The sequence below is a fragment of the Cebus imitator genome, unplaced genomic scaffold, assembly GCF_001604975.1.
Source record: "Cebus imitator isolate Cc_AM_T3 unplaced genomic scaffold, Cebus_imitator-1.0 Scaffold15, whole genome shotgun sequence".
NCBI lineage: Eukaryota > Metazoa > Chordata > Mammalia > Primates > Cebidae > Cebus > Cebus imitator.
In genome coordinates, this window is record NW_016107330.1 from 5,985,148 (window position 1) to 6,005,139 (window position 19,992).

Genomic DNA, 19,992 nt, shown 5'->3' on the forward strand with positions numbered 1-19,992 from the left:
TTTTTAAGACAGAGTCTCGCTCTGTCACCAGGCTGGAGTGCAATGGTGCAATCTTGGCTCACTGCAACCTCCACCTCCTGGGTTCAAGTGATTCTTGTGCCTCAGCCTCCCAAGTAGCTGGAATTACAGGCATGCACCACCATACCTAGCTAATTTTTGTATTTTTAGTGGAGATGGGGCTTCACCATGTTGGCCAGGATGGTCTCGATCTCCTGACCTTGTGGTCTGCCTGCCTTGTCCTCCCAAAGTGCTGGGATGACAGGGGTGAGCCACTGCACCCAGCCTAAGTACTCCACATTCTTGAGAAGGATGTGGCTTTGCCTGCAACCAGGCCTCATAACTGGGGATTGAGCAAAAAACCAGAGAGCACAGCACACTTCAGAAGCAGTGTCTCAGTAGCCAAGCTTTGTCATCTCCCAGCCTGATCTTGTAGTATTTTCCTCTACACTGTGCTTTTACAACTCCTGGGGGAGGGGGGCGCTGCGGATGTGATGAAAAATCCTGAGACCAGGTTTTTTATATCAAAGGAAATGTTCCAAAGCCCATGAAATGGAGGGCAGGGGGCAGCAGACAGCCTCAGACACAATGTCCTCGGCAAAGACATGGACGGACTCCCAACGCTTGCTTTGTCCTCATATGTCTAGAATGTGCAGACAGCATAGGGGACTGCAGGGAGGAGCGCAGGTGGAAGCCTTAGCATCCTGGTGAAGCAGAACACGGACCCGGCCCAAAGCCCAGGGACCAGACATGGCTGCATCCTGCAGGTCACACTCTTCCCAAACCGCAGCCACGTCCCTGCTTTTCCTAAGTTAGTTGATTGTGCATTCATTCATTCAGTCACCCAGCCTGGCAAGACTGAGCTCAAGCAGGCCGAGTCTAGGGGTAGAAAAGGCCATTGGCAAAAATATGACTGTTTTCTCTTTCAATCCTCTTTCCCAGCTCATGGACTGACCAGGAAATGAACCAGAACTTAAAGGAAAAGGAAAACTTTAAGCAAGAAGGTTTTCACAGATAGAAAGTAAGATGGGCCAGAATGCACATGAGTGTCCCTTCAGCCATCTGGCCAAAATGCAGATGAATGGCCTTTCTGAATAGCTCAAAGGGACCTACTTCTTTTAGCTCTAAAACATATGAGTAGTATGTAACTTGGCTGTTCTGTTCTAAAATGTATAATCCCTATTTCTGGAATGGAAAATCCAAGACATAAATGATCCGTTTCTTGGGGTTTAGAATTATTCCCTTATTTTGAATCCTGGCAACTCCCCAGGAGCTGTTGAGATGGAAAAGTCTGTCTGCCCGGGCCCCTCATGGCACGCTCAGCTGCCTCGGGGCTCCTATGTCTGCGTTTTAGGGTCTGGAAGTCAGTTGCTCTCCGCTGGGATCCTTGCACCTCTTTCCCGCTTCCTTCTCGCCCCTTCCCGTCCTCATAACTGTGTAGTTGTTAGTGTGAAATTGAGTAAGATCAGAGGAAGTAGAGGCTGAAAGTAGACCCAGAGGGCCACTTGTATGGATAAGCGATACTAGTAGTTCCATGTGGATTTTGCTCTTTCTTTCTGGTAACTCAAAAGTCTCTTAAAAAAAAAAAAAAAAAAAAAGGTTTTTGTTTTTTTGTTTTAATTAAATAACCTGGCCAGGTATGGTGGCTCACACCTGTAATTCCAGCACTTTGGGAGGCCAGGGTGGATTACTTGAGGCCAGGAGTTCGACACCAGCCTGACCAACATGGTGAAACCCCATCTCTACTAAAAATACAAAAAATTAGCCAGGCGTCGTGGCGCCTGCCTGTAATCCTAGCTACTCAGGAGGCTGAGTCATAAGAATTGCTTGAATCTAGGAGACAGAGGTCACAGTGAGCTGAAATCACACCACTGTACTCCAGCCTGGGTGACGGAGCAAGAGACTGTCTAAAAAAAAAAAAAAAAAACATTAAATCACCTTTTTATTTTGGAATAATGTTTCACAGAAAAGCTGTGATGATTGTACAGAGAGTGCTGGTCTACCCCTCCCAGTTTCCTCATGGTTAACATCTGACATGACCATAGCACAGTTTTCAAAACAAACCAAAAAAAAATCAACATCAGTACATTATTATTAATATCAGCTAAACTTCAGGACCCATGATGCATTCCAGGGCATGACATTCATTCGATTATCATATCTCCTGGTCTATGACAATTTCTGTCTTTCCTTGATTTCCATGGCCTTGACAGTCCTAAGAATACTGGCCAGGTATCCCAGAAAGCATTCCCCAGTCTGGATTCACCTGACGTTTTCCTTTGGTTAGAGTGGGGTCATAGCTTTTGGAAAGCTTGCCACGAAGGTAGAGTGTCCCTCTCGTCTCATCATTTCAGGGGCACTGATAATCACCCGCATCCCTGTGATATTAACTTCATCAAGTGGTTGAGGGGATGTTGGCCAGGTTTCTCCACAGTAAAGTTACTGCTTCCTTGTCCATAAATCTGTTCTTTGGAAGCAAGTCACTAAGCTTAGCCCACCCTCAAAGGAGAGGGGAGGGAGGGGCAGTGATTAAGATTCAGCCCCACCTCCTGGATGGGGATTACCTACGTGTGTTACATTCTTCTGTAAAGAAGTGCCTCTTCTCCCCCATTGAATTATGTACTCATTCATGTATTTCTATCAGTATGGACTCCTGGATATTTATTTGATTCTCTAGGCTATAATCCAACTATGATGTCATTTATTTTGCAGTTCACATTAAGCTAGAGCCTTGGCCACTGGGAACTCTTTCGGATTGGCTGTTGATCCCTCTAACAGGGCCCCCACCTTCTGTTTCTGATCACTTACTCATTTTCTGCCGTTACCAGGTGCCCTGGGTTCATCATGTATTTTCCCTGCCCCAGCCCCAGAATCAGCTAAAGACTTTTGGACTTTGGCTCTGTTTGCCAATTGTTCAGTTTGGTAAGTGGGCACCTAGAGTGTGTGCCAGGCCCTTCACTGGGCACTGGGCCCCGCCAGTGCTATGCTGCTGAGTGTCTGAAAAAGTCAAGTATGCAGGTATAGTATAAAGCTTACTGACACAAAGAAAGTGTAGCACGTTCTTTACAAATAATAACAAAATACACAAGACTCTTTATTGCAAATTCATCGTAAATGCCATAAACATAGATTCTCACAGAGGATTTTTATTGATTTTTGCCAAACTCTTGTATCCCTGGCCAACTTATGGTAGCAATTGATGAATGAGTAAGTTTCCAACCTGAATATTAGGGGATATATTTGTTTACCTTTATGAGTAAGATGAAAGTGAAATGAGAAAGATTTGTGTTGGAAACTCACATGTTCATCAATGACACGAGCACCTTTTTTGCTGTCAGATAATAGTTTCTGAATACCAGGAAAAACTATCGGATAATAGCTTTTTAATATCAGAGGAAAATTTCTTCCATGTCTTTTGTGCTATTCATAATGTGATGGTTACCGACACAAAACATTTTTAAATTTCATCTGTATTATTAATATTTTATCCAGGACCTTCTTAAAAATAGACAAGCAACAAAGCAAAAAAATCAATCCCTGATTTATAGCATTTCCTGATTTCTGTGGTGTAAATACAACCATTAGTGTAAAATAGGCAAGCCCCAAAATTGGGGCTTAGCCAGAGAGGGTTCTTGGCTTCACCCAGGAAGGAATTCAAGGGCAAACCAGTGATGTTAGACAGCACTTTCTATTGCAGCAGCAGTGCAGCAGTAGGGGGCCTGCTCCTGGCACAGTAGGGCTGCCCATAGGCAATGTGCCCACAGTAGCAGCTCAGAGACGATTCTGCAGTCATATTCATACCCACATTTAATTACACAGAAACAAAGGGGTAGTTTATGCAGAAATTTCCAGGAAAAGGGTATTACCTTCCGGGTAGTTGGGTCATTGCCATGGAAAGGAGTGGTACCTTTTGGATGTTGCCATGGCAATGCTAAACTGATATGGCACACTGGTGGAGTGTCTCTGCTGCCCTGTTTTAGCTGGTCCTCAATTTGGTCTGGTATCTGAGCCAAACCTCCAGAGTTGAATCCCACCCCCTACCTCACCGTCATGGCCAGTTTCAAGCTTCACTAGCACAGAGCCACAGAGAGCTGTGTAGCAGCACATCACTCTGCAGCACTGCCAACAGACACAGTGGGAAAAATAACCTTAAGAGCACAGATTATCGTAAAATATAGTAAAATAATTGGGAGGCTAAATTTTAAGTATTTATTACTGCTGTTTCTGGTATAATTTAATTGTAAGTGTATATAATTTATTTTTTAATGGCTGTGTTTATCAGCCAGCTCACAGAATTCTGAACACTTACTCATCACCTCTCAGGGGCCAGCGCCAACAGGCCCCAGCTCTCCCCTAGCACAGCAGTGAGCCAGCCACAGCCCTGCCTGGGTGGAGGCTGCAGTTCTCTGAGTGGCATCCAGGGTGTTGCATGTACCCTGTGAATCAAATCTGCATGAGGGAGCCGATGACATCCCTAGAAAATCCTGTTCACACACAGCCCATGCACCATCTTGGGGTTCTTCACACCATCTATTTCTTATTTTCATTTTTTAACTCAGAAAATCTATTCTTCATGAACCAATCATCTAAAATCCTTTTTGCAAGGAAGGAAAGCAAGTGTAAATCATGACTTCAGATGACCCAGAAGCTCTAAGAGCACAGATTTTGGAGTCAAACAGCATCACCACTTCCAGGCTTCAGGACTTTAGGCAAATCACTGAACCTCACTGAGCTGCTGCTCCTTAATCCACAAAATAGGAGTAAAAATACCTCCCCTACCCCAGAGTTATTCTCATAATTAGATGAGGCCACATATACAAAAGGCACAGCATAGCCTAGCACCTAGAGCCTTCTCTCCTTGGTGGTTCAAAGCCAAGTGATAACAATTGCAGACAGCAGAGAACATGACAGACTCTTCAAGGGCAAGGTCCACATCCCCACCTTGTCCACAGCCTCCAGGGCTTCCCGGAAGAATGTATGGGTCCTGTGGGACTCTGTGCAAACTCCCTTGGTGTTTTAGGGTATCCTTCTCACCCTGAAGCCTTGACAGTGTCAGAAGCAGATGTCGGTGTGATAACACAGGAAACAAGGAGATCATCTAGAAACAATGGATTTGGAGTTCTTGAGGACATTATTGGTTGGGTGTTTGTTCAAGCTGATGGAAATTCAGCTATGGGTGTGGTCCAGGTGGTTGGCAACCTGCTATTTTAGAGACAGTGTAGAAGAAATCAGGAATAGCACATGCTGTCTCAAAAATAAAGAAAAGACCACCATGCCACATACCATATGGAAATAGGAAGGAAGGAAGGAAGGAAAAGGGAAGAAAAGAAAGGAAGGAAGAAAGAAACAGAATGAAAGAAAGAAGGCACTAGCAAGTGTTTTTAAACTAATGTTTCTAAACCAGACTTGTTGATAACACCTTGACCCCAAGCTCCGTGTACATTCTAACGTGAGCTCAGCCAGGAGCCAGTTTTTCAGGAGTCTTTTTCTTCTGTCTGTTTTTCCCCCTCACTGTTTCCTTGTAGTTACCAGCAGCAATTTCTGAGAAAACCTTGACCTTGCTTATGATAGAGTAGGCGTGTTAACTAGAGAAGACCAATGTTAACCTTCCAACTAAAACCACCTTAAATCAACACACTTTTAAAAAACAAATGAACAAGGCCGGGCACGGTGGCTCACGCCTGTAATCCCAGCACTTTGGGAGGCCGAGGCAGGCAGATCACCTGAAGTTAGGAGTTGAAGACCAGCCTGGCCAACATGGTGAAATCCTATCTCTGCTGAAAAAAAAAAAAAAAAAAATTAGCCGGCTGTGGTGGCGCATGCCTGTAATCCCAGCTACTTGGGAGGCTAAGGCAGGAGAATCGCTTGAACCCGGGAGGGAGAGGTTACAGTGAGCCGAGATCACGCCATTGCACTGCAGCCTGGGCAACAAGAGAGAAACTCTGTCTCAAAAACTAAACAAACAAACAAATAAATATTTAAAAACAAACATAGTAAAACTTTTTTTAACCGAAAGAGCTGACTGCAGTCTTTGCTGCATTTACACGTCATGTGCCGGCCCCTTTAGAGACCCTCTCATTAGCACTGTGGGGGCTGCAAATGCCAAAAGCAGCTCTAACCATCCTCGCGGTACTGAGCAGTTAGTGCATGGTGCAACACGAGCAGGGCTCAAAAGCAGCTTCTCTATTTGTTTATTATGCACAGTATTCAGGAGGTGGACGCAGCCCAAGTGTCCATGGACAGATGAATGGATGCAGAACGTGGTCTGTCCATACAATGGAATATTATTCAGCCATGAAAAGGAAGGACATTCTGACACATGCTACAACATGGATGAATCCTAAGGACATTTTGCTACGTGAAATAAATGAGTCACAAAAGGACAAATGTTGTATGAATCCAGCTATATGAGGGACAAAGAGTACCTAAATTCATAGAAATAGAAAGGGAATGGTGGTTACCAGGGGCTCTGAGGAGAGAGAAAGGGAGAGTTATTTCATGAGAGTAAATTTTCACTTTTGCAAGATGAAAAAGTTCTGGAGATCTGTTTCACAGCAGTTCCAATATACTTAAAAATACTAAACTGTACGCCTAAAATGGTTAAGGTCGAGAATTTTGTTATGTGTTTTTTTACAGTTAAAAAACAAAAACAGGCTGTGTGTCAGGGCTCACGTGTGTAATCCTAGCACTTTGGGAGGCTAAGGCAGGAGGATCACTTCAGCCCAGGAGTTTGTGACTGGTCTGTGCTACATGGTGAAATCCCATCTCTACAAAAAATACAAAAATTAGCTGGGCCTTGTGGCCTGCACCCGTAGTCCAAGGTATTTGGAAGGCTGAGGCAGGAGGATCACCTGAGCCCTGAAGGTTAGGCCGCAGTGAGCTGTGATCATGCCACTGCACTCCAGCCTGGATGACAGAGTGAGACCTTGTTTCAAAAAAAAAGGAGAAAAGAAACTCAGCTTCCCTCTCTCAACGTCTGGGCTGCACTCTTTGGTGCTGCCTACATCCTCAAGTCCCTAGGTCTCCATGGCTAGAGATCCTGGTGTCCAGTCTAGTCTCCTTGGCTCTGATTGGATCACATGCCCCACCCCTGGCCAATCACTATGGCCAGTGAATGTGGTTTGTTGCTTAGCCACACCCACAACAATGAGCTGAGAGAAGGAGGGAGATTACCCACAGTCTCCAAAAGATGCTGAGGGGTTCTGGCCTGGCCACTGCAGAACTGTTGCCCTTGAGGCATGAGACACAGCCACTCCCCTTAGCACCTGTGCAGTTAGTTGGCATGAGGCACCCTTACCTTAGAGCCTGGCCCACCGAATGTCCCAGCATGAAAGTGGATTCATCCACCACAACCAATAATCTCAACATTTGTGTTCTAGAAGGCTGGGGTAAATTGCATTGGAGTTTACCTGCTGTCACCTTCAGCCCAGTCACTCAGTGAATACTTACTAAACCCACAGGAAAGGGTAATGGGAATGAGTGAAGCAAGACAGCCCTGAGGATGGGGAGGAACAGGATGGATGGCGAAGTCAGCCCTGGGCAGAAGCACAGTGCCTCAGCTTCTGAAACCAAAGAATGGAAGAGAGGGTAGGTGGAGAGGCTGAGATGTTGACAGTGGAGAGAAATGGGAAACTATACGTAAGATAACAGGGTTCTAGAACTCTCCCCAGACCCACTCCTGAATACAGATTTCAGATGGGCCGGTGTCGTTACGAATGCCTGGCCGGGTATCTCCAGATGTATTAGTCCGTTCTCACAAGGCTATAAGGACATACTGGAAACTGTGCAATTTATAAAGGAAAGATGTTTAATTGGCTCACAGTTCCCCAGGGCTCGGGAGGCCTCAGGAAACTTACAATGATGGCAGAAGGGAAGCAAACATGTGCTTCCTCACATGCCAGCAGCGAGGAGAAGTGGAGAGTGAGGGGATAGGGAAAGCCTCTTATAAAACCATCAGATCTCATGAGAAGTCACTCACTATCACAAGAACAGAATGGAGGTAACTACACCCATGATTCATTTACCTCCCACCAGGTCCCTCCCAAGCCCTCCTAAGGGGATTGTTGGAACTACAGTTCAAGATGAGATTTGGGCGAGAACACAGCCAAACCATGTATCACCAGCTGATCGGAGTTTGATGCCATTATTTCCCAGAACACTCCTCACTGACTCCAAGAAAGAGCCTTGTGGGGGAATGCATGGAATCCCTGAGCAGCTGTAGACACACTGCAGCTTGGAGATTAGAATCCTGAGTGAATGGAGGGGCGTCCTCTTGAATAAAACCCAGCTGAAGTTCTAGGAAGTGCTGTCCGCCGGAGCTCTGATTTTGGAAGCATTCTGTCCTGTTCCTCGTTGCGTGTGTCTGAGCTCCTATTCTCTCTGGGCTACAGAAGGAGAACCTTGAGCCCTGGGAAAATAGGGATGAGACCCTGCCTAGGAAACAAACTCTTTGAATTTAGCTCTTACCTGGAAAGTGTTATTTCTGCCTAAAGAATTGGGAGACAGAGGAGGGGGGAGAGAGAGAGAGAGAGAAGGAAGAGGCTGTCCGATCTTGATCGCAGTTCTCTGTCCACCACTTCCTGCACCGGGTAAATTCCTTAACCTCTCCAAGCCTCACTTCTAACACAGGAATAAGGAGAACCCTCACACAAAGGGTCATGGTGAGGAATCAATAGCTTGGTGCAGTAAGTGGTATTGCTCATCAATGGCATCATTCAACCACTAGGCACCGTGGAGAAACCACCACTAAAGCAAAAGCCAGGCGTCAGCACCACTCCAGGTTTGCTGGCCCACGGTTAGGTGGATTTTGATGTGCTCTCTGCTGAAAGTAGTTGCAACATCTTCCCCAGGGCCTCTGCCAGAGTCGGGTGTACTGGTGTGGAAAAGCAAAGGCGAATTAGACAATCAGCATCCCTGCAACCCCAGAGCTCTGAATTTTGAGGGATAGACAGACCCACAGTGTGGACAGAAAGAGAAAAGGCTGTGGAGTCCCAGGGAGCTGGGCTGGAATCTCAGTGATTGGCTTGTTCTGTTATTTTGACCAACATTTGAGGACCTACTAGGGATGAGCCAATCGTTTATTCTAGGGGCTGTGGATACAGTGGTAAGAAAGATAGATGCAAAGTCCCTAATCCCTTAGAGGGGCATTCTCCTGGCTCAGAGGCTCAATACCACATCTGTGGTGTTGGGGGGTCACTTGGCCTTGCCCAGCCTGTGTCCTCTGAGTGTTGACATCACGGAGTGTTGAATGTATTAAATGAGTTAACGCAGGTGACTCTTTCAGCGGGGTGCCTGGGTAAAGGATGCACTCACTAAATGGTGGTGTTGATATGCGCTGTGTGGCCCAGGCAAGGACCCCCATCCCAAACTTGAAGAGAGTCCAGGAAGGCTTCCTGGAGGAAGTGACTCATTGTTTTTTTGTTTGTTTGGTTTTGGGACAGGGTCTCATTCTGTCACCCAGGATGGAGTGCAGTGGTGCTATCACTGCTCACTGCAGCCTCAACTTCCTGGGCTCAGGTGAGCCTCCCACCTCAGCCTCTCGAGTAGCTGGGACTACAGATGCAGGCCACAAGGCCCAGCTAATTTTTTGTATTTTTTGTTGAGGCAGGGTTTTGCCATGTTGCCCAGGCTGGCCTCAAACTCCTGAGCTTAAACTAGCTAACCTCCCACTTTGGCCTCCCAAAGTATTGGGGTTACAGGTATGCACCTCCATGTCTGACCAGAAGTGACTCATAAACCAAGACCTCAGGCAGCAATTCCGTGGCTGGGACAAAGGAATGGAGACCCTCCCAGGTGGTCATAACCTCCCCTGACCCTTGTCTGCCCCTGCAGGTCTCCTACCCATGGATGAGGGGCCCAGCACCATGGCCAGGGCCACACCCACCTCATGCCACACAGCGGCCGAACCAGGGCACCCCGCCACATATCCCCTTCCACCAGGGCATCCAGCCAGCACCAGTGCAAAGGAGCTGGTCCCAGGGCTTCCCCAGACCCACCACGGTCCCCCTAGCCTCCCACCGGCGGCCTGCGAGCGCCAGAGAGGAGATGTTCTCATTCGTGGTGGATGGTGCCCGCAAGCCCTCCATCATCAAGCAAGGTAAGCGTCAGGGCTGCCCTTGGTGGCTTGGGGGTGGATTCACAGCCATATGGATGGGTCTTGGTTTTGCCTTACTTTTTGATTCTAAAAGTAGAACATGTTCAATGGTTAAAAAATAACAATAAATTCAGGAGAAGCAGAAAGTAAGAAACAGTTAAAAATCAGCCATAATCCTTATCCCTAGGGTCTACCTGTTGTCTCTCTGGTCCCTCCAGCCTCCGTGCTGTGTCAGTACACACATACCAGTACGCCTGCAGTGGGTGCGCACCTCTGTGCCTGTGTACACGTGAGTGTGTCCCGGGATCTGCGTCACACTTTGACTCAGACGTGCAAGTATATTAGTGATTGTAAACCCCTTTGCCCCCAACAGCCCCAGGAGGTTTTCAAATATTTTATCACCATGTTACAGGTGAGGGGAGACTGAAGCCTATCAAGGAAAAGATTCCCCGGAGGAAATATATTCAGTCCCAGCTAATCTCTTGTTTTTCGGTCGCATTTAAGGCTGGTGAGCTCAGTGACGGCCCAGTCACAGCCTGGTCACTTTGGAACACACACCACCTTCAGGGTTTCCTTCCTTCCCCACTGACCCCCTTGAAAGCCTCATGGTACTTGGGAAGGAAACTTCTCATCTGTCACTGTCCTCTTGGCCTCAGCAACCTCACTGGCAGAAGAGCTGGTCAGTTTAGTCCCAGGCACGGTTCCCGGAGCTCCCCCATGGCCTCTGGCACCAAGGTCCATTCTCTGTCCTCTTTGTCCCAGCTCCAGACCCCTCTGAGTCCCCAAGTATCCCTCAGCGGCTTCCACATCTTCCCCCGGTCTTGCTCAAGACCGTTCACCTAGTCAGCTTCCTCGGTCACTAAAATAATAGTTATGATTGTGACATATGCAAACGGAAGAGCCAATGCACTGCGTCTCCACGGCTCACGTCGTCGTCATCGTCAAATGCGCCGCCGCACACCTACCACCTGCAATGAAAATGGCCTCAGCCATTTCCCACCCACATTTTAGTACGAACAGTTTTTTTTTTTGTTTGTTTGTTTGTTTGTTTTTGAGACGGAGTTTTGCTCCTGTTACCCAGACTGGAGTGCAATGGCGCGATCTCGGCTCACCGCAACCTCCGCCTCCTGGGTTCAGGCAATTCTCCTGCCTCAGCCTCCTGAGTAGCTGGGACTACAGGCACGCGCCACCATGCCCAGCTAATTTTTTGTAGTTTTAGTAGAGACGGGGTTTCACCATGTTGACCAGGATGGTCTTGATCTCTTGACCTCGTGATCCACCCGCCTCGGCCTCCCAAAGTGCTGGGATTACAGGCATGAGCCACCGCGCCCGGCCAGTATGAACAGTTTTTAAACATACAGCAAAGTAAAAAGAATGTCACAGTGCCCCCACCCCACCTAAATCTACCGTACTGTACTCTTCTTTTTTCTTTTCTGAGACGGAGTCTTGCTGTGTTGCCCAGGCTGGAGTGCAGTGGCACCATCTCCATCTCCTGGGTTCAAGTGATTTTCTTGCGTCAGCCTCTCAAATAGCTGCGATTACAGGCACGTACCATCATGCCTGGCTAATTTGTGTATTTTGAGTAGAGATGAGGTTTTGTCATGTTGGCCAGGTTGGTCTCAAACTCCTGACCTCAAGTGACCCACCCACCTGGATCTCCCAAAGTGCTGGGATTACAGGCATCAGCCAACCGCACCTGACCCATTTTGCTATACTCTTATTATATATATCTATCTGTCTATCAAACATTCTGTTAATTCATTAATCCACCTTAATTTTGGATACATTTTAAAATAAGTTACCTACAGCTGTAGACTTCCTCCTAAACATTTAGCAGGTATAGCATCAACTAGAGTTCAACAGTTTTTGTCTTTTTGTGTAAAATTAACGTACAGTGTGTACTAGTTACCAATTTATAACCAATTACCCTAAAATGTAGCAGGCTAAACAAACAGAAACCCTGTGCCTTATCTTATACCATTTCTGTGGGTCAGGCATTTGGGTGGAGCTTGGCAGGATGGCTGTGGCTCAGGGACTCTCAGGAGGTTTGCATTAAGGTTTGTACCAGAGCTGCGGTCCTCTGAAGGCCTGCCTGGGGCTGGGGACACATCTCCTGGGGAGTTGATGCACATGCATGTGGGAGGAGGTCTCAGTTCCTCACTAGCTGAGAGCAGGAAGTCTCAGTTCGTCACCACTGCCACCTCTCCTAGGCTGCTTGAGTCTCCTCATAAAATGGCCACCAGCTTCCTCCAAAAGAGCGGTCCTAGAGAGAAAAGCAGCAGGCACAATGTCTCTTAAGATCCAGCCTGAGGAGTCAAATCCATCATTTCTGCAGTAGCCTTGGTTACGTAGAAGCTCTGTTATGGCTGAATTGTGCCCTCTCAAAATGTCTATGTTGAAGCCCTAATCCCCAGTACCACAGAACCTAACTGTATTTAGAGAATGCCCGCCTTTCTTCTGCCTTTCTTCTTCCTTCCCCTCCCCTCCCTCCCCTCCCCTCCCCTCCCCTCCCCTNCTCACTTTTGGTGTCCATTTGAATGAAATGCTTTTTTCCATCCCTTTTCTTTAAGGTTATGTGAGTCCTTATGTGTTAGGTGAATCTCCTGAAGGCAGCAGATAGTTGTTGGTGAGTTCTTATCCTTTCTGCAGTTCTGTATTTCTTAAGTGGGGCATTGAGGCCATTTACATTCAATGTTAGTATTGAAATGTGTTTCCATTGCATTCATTGTGCTATTTGTTGCCTATGTACATTGGGTTTTTTTGTTTGTTTGTTTTTGCTTTTTAAAACGTATTTTTGTTTGATAGGTCCTGTGTGATTGATTTATGCTTTAAAGAGGTTCTGTTTTTATGTGTTTCCGGGATTTGTTTCAAGATTTAGAGCTCCTTTTAGCAGTTCTTGTAGTGGTGGCTTGGTAGTGGTGAATTCTCTCAGCATCTGTTTGTCTGAAAAAGGCTGTTATCTTTCTTTTATATATGATGCTTACTTTCACTGGATACAAAATTCCTGACTGATAATTGTTATATTTTTGGGAGGCTGAAAATAGGACCCCCAATTCCTTCTAGCTTGTAGGGTTTCTGCTGAGAAATCTGCTGTTAATCTGATAGGTTTTCCTTTGTAGGCTCCCTTCCTCTTCCCTCCTCTCCCCTCCCCTCCCCTCCTCTCCTCTTCCTTCCTGCCCTCTTCCCTTCCCTTCTCATCTCTCTTTCTGTCTTTCTTTCTTTAATTTTGAAACCAATTCTCACTCTGTCACCCAGGCTGGAGTGCAGTGGAACAGTCCCGGCTCACTACAGCCTCCGCCTCCCAGGTTCAAGTGATTCTCCTGCCTTAGCCTCTCAAGTAGCTGGGATTACAGGCACCCACCGTCACGCCTGGCTAATTTTTGTATTTTTAGTAGAGATGGGGTTTCTCCATGTTGGGCAGGCTGGTCTCGAACTCCTGACCTCAGGTGACCTACCCGCCTCAGCCTCCCAAAGTGCTGGGATTGCAGGCATGAGTCAATGTGCCCCGCTGAGAATGCCTTTAAAGAGGTAACTAAGTTAAAATGAGGTCGTTAGGTGGGGCCTAATCCAATCTGTTGTCCTTGCGAGAGAAGGCGATTAGGACACAAGCAACACCAGAGGAAACACCATGTGAGGACATAGTGAGAAGACAGCCATCTGCAGGCCAAGGAGAGGCCTCAGGAGAAACCACCCGGCTAACACCTTGGTCTTGCAACCTCTAAAACTTGAGAAAATCAATTTCAGCCAGGTGTAGTGGCTCACCCCTGTAATCCCAGCAGTTTGAGAGGCTGAGGCAGGAATATCCCTTGAGGCCAGGAGTTCAAGACCAGCTGGGGAAACATAGCAAAACCCCATCTCTATTTTAAAAAGAAAGAATTAAAAATTTAATAAAGGAAAATTAATTTCTGTTATTAAGCCCCCCAGTCTGTGGTATTTTGTTGTGGCCACTTGAGCATATTAATGCAAGCTTCATCCAGCATTGGAGAAGACTATAGAGCCATGAATACAGGGACCAGGGCCATCTTGGAAACTGGCTGCCACTCAGTGAAACGCACAGATCTTGAGTGAACACTCACTGCATTTTGGCAATGGTATACACCTATGTAACCCAAACCCCTCTCAAGAACATCACCATCACCCCAGGAAGCTCCCTCAGGTTGCTTCCAAGTCACTTCCCAACCCCTAACCCCAGAGGTAACCACTCTTCCAAATTCTTTTTCCACCATGGATTACAGATTCCTGTTCTAGATTCTCAAATAAGTGGAATCATGTGGTGTGTGTTTTTCATGTGAGGCTTTTTTCACTCAGCATATTTCTGAGATCCATCTATGTGGCTGTATGTCTTACACGTTGCTCCTTGTTACCGTTGAGTCACATTCCATGAACCCGTATCACAGATTCTCTTTATCCATTCTTCCACTGGTGGACACGGGTGCTGTTTCTTTTTTCACCCGGTCGTTGACGAGTGGATGTCTCCCCCGTTTCTCTAGGGCCATGTTGAACTTGGGAAGTGAGTAAGCCACGAACTGTCCTGTCTATGGCTTTGAGGCCCCCAGATCTCCCTGGGCTCCACCACTACAGCCTCCCACTGGGGTACCACCTGGGTTGAGAAGGCACCGTGATGTCCACTCCCAAACTTCCACCACATTCCCCTGATTTGGAGAGGGGCTTTCACCTTCCTGTAGTGAGGAGTTCCCTTGTGTGAGGCCCGGGCCTCTCTGCTCCAGGCTTAGGAGAAAACTCCCAGCTCCAGTCCTCCAGGTTGGCTCTTCATTGAAGGCACCCATTTTTGAGGAATCTGGGGAAACCCTTTCCTCTCTTAACAGAGCTGGACTCTTCAAACAAAATTGTTTTGTTTCTAGACCATTGCCTTGCTTTAGCTTTGAAAAATTCTACTTGGAAACACAAAGCAAGGAACTTAATTGTTCTGGGTCAGGGTTTCTCAGTCTTGGCTTGCTGACATGTGGGGCCAGGTAATCGTTTGTCGTGGGGCTGTCCGGAGCATTGTTTTTGAGACAGAGGCTCGCTCTGTCGCCCAGGCTGGAGTGCAGTGGCGCACTCTTGGCTCACTGCAACCTCTATCTCCCAGGTTCTAGCAATTCTTCTGCCTCAGCCTCCCAAGTAGCTGGAATTCAGGTGCCCACCACCATGCCTGGCAAATTTTTGTATTTTTAGTAGAGATGGATTTTTGCCATGTTGGCCAGGCCGGTCTTGAACTCCTGTCCTCAAGTGACCAGCCTGCCTCAGCCTCCCAAAGTGCTGGGATTACAGGTGTGAACCACCAGGCCTGGCCCAGCCTGTGCATTGCTGAGTGTTTAGCAACATTCCTGGCTTCTACCCACAAGATGCTTCTAGCAGTTCTCCCCCCACTCAGGCTGTGATACTCGAAATTGTCCCCAGACATACGAAATGTCCCCAGAGGGGACAGACTTGCCCTGGTCAAGGCCCCCTGTCTTGGTGGTGCTCGCCCTTCTCCAGCAGGCAGTGAGGCCACAGCTCCAAGGCCAAATCTTAATGGCAAAGCTCATACAGGTGAGGGAGAAAGAATTAGAATAGAGAGCAGAAATGTATGAGGTGATTTTTAAAGATCTCATCCTGATTTATATATACTGTCAATAATGGAATAATAGTGGGATTGTTTGACCCTAACACTGGTATCCTACTTTTTAAAATTTAACACTGTATGATGAAGGTCAATACATTGACTGCATAAGGGTTGAGAGTACAGGCTCTGAGTCAGACAAACCTGGGTTCAGATCTTCACACTTACAGCTGCGGGACCTTGGCCAACTTCTTGACATCCCGGTGCCTCAGAGCCCTCACTTACATAATACGATATGAATGCCATGTCTCTAGTTGTTATGCTGAATTTTTATTGTTGTATTGTTATTTTTTATTGGGTTTAAAAAATATATTTTTGGCCGGGTATGGTGGCTCCCACCTGTAATCGCAGCGCTGTGGGAGGCTGAGACAGGAGGCTCACTTAAGCTTAGAGGTTTGAGACAGCCTGGATAACATAGCAAAATCCCATCTCTACAAAAAATTAAATTAGCCAAACATGGTAGCATGCACCTGTAGTCCCAGCTACTTGGGAGCCTGAGGTGGGAGGATCAGTCGAGCCCAGAAGGTCGAGGTCGCAGTGACCCACGATCGTGCTACTGCACTCTAGCCTGGGTGACAGAGCAAGACCCTCTCTGTCTGTCTCTCTTTCTCTAAATATGTATGTGTGTGTGTTTGTGTGTGTGTGTGTGTGTGCACGCGTGTGTGTATGGAAAATATATATATGTAGAAAATACATATATATATTTAGAATATATATATGTATATATTTTTCTAATCCACAGTTGGTTGACTCCACAAATGTGGAGCCCACACATATGGAGGCCCAGCTGTATCTATTTCTTGTTATAAATCCCAATATCACAGAACCAGATATAAATAAGACTTTGTGGGCCATACAGTCTGTGTTGCAGCTACTCAGCTCTGTGTTTGTGGCACAAAAGCAGCCGTAGATGACATACATGAGTAACTGTGGCCGCATTCCAGGAAAACTGCCCCTTCCGTCACAGGCGCTGGGCTGGATTCAGCCCCAGCCAGGGCTGTGATTTGCCGATCCCGGCTCCACCTCACATTTCATTCACTTCTCCCAGTAGCCCTTTATGATAGAGACTCTTCATGCCCCTGAATGGTATGTGTGGAAACTCAGGTTAAAAGAGATTAAATGACCTGCCCGAAGTCACCAGCTCTTCTGTGGCATAGGAAAAAGGTCTGGAAAGAGACACAGCACGGTGGGTGACAGCACAGTTAGTGCAGGAGGAGGGAATGAGGTGGCCCTTTCTCTTTCTAGTCCTTCTGTGATGCTTTCACTGCTTTTCAGTGAGCGCACACACAGCAGTTTGTCATTTTTAAATTACATAAAATGTCAGTCTCTGGGGAGAAACAAACAGGAAGGCTAATGTGAACGTATTCTTCAGGCCTCGGTGAAACTCATGATGTCTTTTGTGCTCTCTGCTGATCTCACGCCTTAGTGTGGACCAATGCCAGGAAACCGTCAGAACAGTCAGTGGCCGAGGGGATTCCTGAGGTTCCCAGCGCGGAGATTTATATGGAGCAGGACCTGGCCCAGCAGGACAAGGTGAGGGAGGGGCCTGGGAAGGGGCGGAGCTGCAGCAGCAAGCGCACTGCAGAGGGACTCCCCATACCTGTTGCCTTCTGTGACCCAGAAGTGCCCTTATCCTGCTTCCAGGAAACCACGTCTTATTCCCAGGACATTCAACCAAATGTTTTCTTCTAAATTACAACCTCCGCAACCACTGTTTATTAAGCACCTACTGGGAGCTAGGCTGCGTCCCGTGTGCTTGACATTCATTCATTCATTTAATCTTTGCTGTCTTCAAAATAGATTTTTTTAATCACCCTCACTTAACAATGAGGAAACTGGAGCTCAGAGAGGTTAAGTAATTTGCCGAAGGTTGCATAGTACAAGGGGCAGAATTGGGATTCCAACCCAGGTCGGGTTAACTTCTAAACTGGTGATGGAATCCACCACTCTTCCATCACCAGCTTTGAAGTTAAACAGACCTGAGTTAACCTCCCTAGCAGGAGGAGGTGAGAGCTGAGGTCAGAGATGGCCGAGCAAATGAGAAAGACTTGTTAAAGAACCAGAGAGGTGTAGACAGGAAGAGACAGAGGCCAGAACAGATGAATGTCAGCAAACCTGGGGATGCTGGATCCAGGTTGATTTCACCTCCGTTAGCCACAACCTGAAAATTGTATTGTAATTGACTACTTTTGCACCAACCTAATACTAAAAGCAATAGTCCAACCATGCCTTGATTCCCCTAAAGATCAGGGCCTGAGGCTGCAGCAATTCTTAGAGTTCATAAGGAGCAGAACCACCTGGAGCTCCAGGAATCTGCAGCAATGTTGAGTAAGGTGAGAAACCAGGTTTGGATGCTCTGTCAGTTAACCAGCTGGCCCGAAACTTAGTGGCTTAAAACAGCAATTTAGTCCGGGCGCAGTGGCTCACACCTGTAATCCCAGCACTTTGGGAGGCTGAAGTGGATGGATCACAAGGTCAGGAGTTTGAGACCAGCCTGGCCAATAAGGTGAAACCCCGTCTCTACTAAAAAAAATACCAAAAAAATTAGCTGGGTGTGGTGGCACGTGCCTGTCATCCCAGCTACTCGGGAGGCTGAGGCAGGAGAATTGCTTGAACCCAGGAGGCAGAGGTTGCAGCAAGCCGAGATCACGCCACTGCACTCCAGCCTGGGCAACAAAGCAAGACTCTGTCTCAAATAAAAAAAAAAAAAAAAAAAAAAAAAAAAAAACCAGCAATTTATTTCCCACAATTCTATGGGTTGCCTTGGAAGATTCTCCTGCTAGTGTCTTCTGGCCTCACTCAGGTAACTGCATCAGCCAGTGGCGTGGCAGGGGCCGATGGTCTCAGAAGTCCTCATTCCCATGTCAGAGACCTCGATTAGGACACCTGGAATTGGTTTGTTTTTGTTTTTGTTTTTTTAATTTCTTCCCATAGACAGATTTATTTATTTTTTTTTTGAAGTTTTTATAGAGTTTTTATTAGTTTTCTTTTTTAAAATTTTTCCATAAGTTATTGGGGTACAGGTGGTATTTGGTTACATGAGTAAACTAACACAGCCACTGTGGAAAACAGCATGGAGATTCCTTAAAGACCTAAAAGTAGAACTACCATGGGATCTGGCAGTCCCACTACTGGGTATCTACCCAGAGGAAAAGAAGTCATTATTCGAAAAAGACACTTGCACACACATGTTTATAGCGGCACAGTTCACAATTGCAAAATCACAGAACTAACCCAAATGCCCATCTATCAATGAGTGGATAAAGAAACTGTGGTGTATATATTCAATGGAATACTACACAGCCATAAAAAGGAATGAATTAACAGCATTTGCAGTGACCTGGATGAGATTGGAGACTATTATTCTAAGTGAATTAACTCAGAAATGGAAAACCAAGCATCATATGTTCTCACTGATATGTGGGAGCTAAGCTATAAGAACACAAAGGCATAAGAATGATAATGGACTTTGGGCAGTTGCGGGGAAGAGTGGGAAGGGGACGAGGGATAAAAGACTAATATGGTGCAGCGTATACTGCTTGGGTGATGGCGTACCAAAATCTCACCACTAAAAATCACCGCTAAAGGACACCTGGAATTGTGAGACCTCTCTGCACATGGTTCTTCATCCCAGGCTTCCTCATAATATAGTGGTCTCTGGGTCTCCAGAGGGCCAGGACAGAAGCTGTACAGCCTCTTGAGAACTTGCTTGGAGACCACTCAGCATCACGTCTGTCACTTTCTGTTGGTCAAAGCAGATCACGGGGCCAGCCTAGATTTAGGAGCTGGGAAAATAGATTCCACTGCTTGATGGCAGAAGCTGCAGAGCATTTGTAGCCATTTTTAATCCACCACGGTTGTTACGCTGGAACTAACATGTAACCACATTTCTAAATTTAAATATTTATGAACTATTTATGCCCGGACTTACCAGGACTTCTTCAAGTGCAAGTGATAACAAACAAATTGGTTTAAGAAAAAATAGGCTGGGCAGTGGCTCACGCCTGTAATCCCAGCACTTTGGGAGGCCAAGCAGGAGGATCACTTGAGCCCAGGATTTCAAGATCAGCCTGGGCAACACAGCAAGACTCCATCTCTGCAAAACAAAAACAAAAACAAAAAAAACCCAAAAAATAAAAACTTAGCCATGCGTAGTGGACCTTGCCTATAGTCCCAACTACTAGGGAGGCTGAGGTGGGAGAATCACTTGAGCCCAGGAGATCAAGGCTGCAGTGAACTGTAATTGCATAACTATGCTCCAGTCTGGGTAACAGAGCAAGACCCTGTCTCAAAAAAATTA

General features: G+C 46.7%; 1 protein-coding gene across 14 annotated transcripts in view; it reads left to right on the forward strand.

Moving 5' to 3' along the window:
- The window catches only part of FHAD1 (forkhead associated phosphopeptide binding domain 1), a 162,584-nt gene that overhangs the window by 39,903 nt on the left and 102,689 nt on the right, over positions 1–19,992 (forward strand). For all 14 annotated transcript variants that reach the window (XR_005196334.1, XR_005196336.1, XM_017504765.2 and 11 more), the window contains exons 4-5: positions 9,829–10,093; positions 17,119–17,225. Coding sequence is in view for 12 of the 14 variants with exons in the window: in XM_017504765.2 (XP_017360254.1) it covers positions 9,829–10,093; positions 17,119–17,225 (372 nt within the window). In the remaining 2 variants the exon portion in view is untranslated. The remainder of the gene's footprint in view (positions 1–9,828; positions 10,094–17,118; positions 17,226–19,992) is intronic.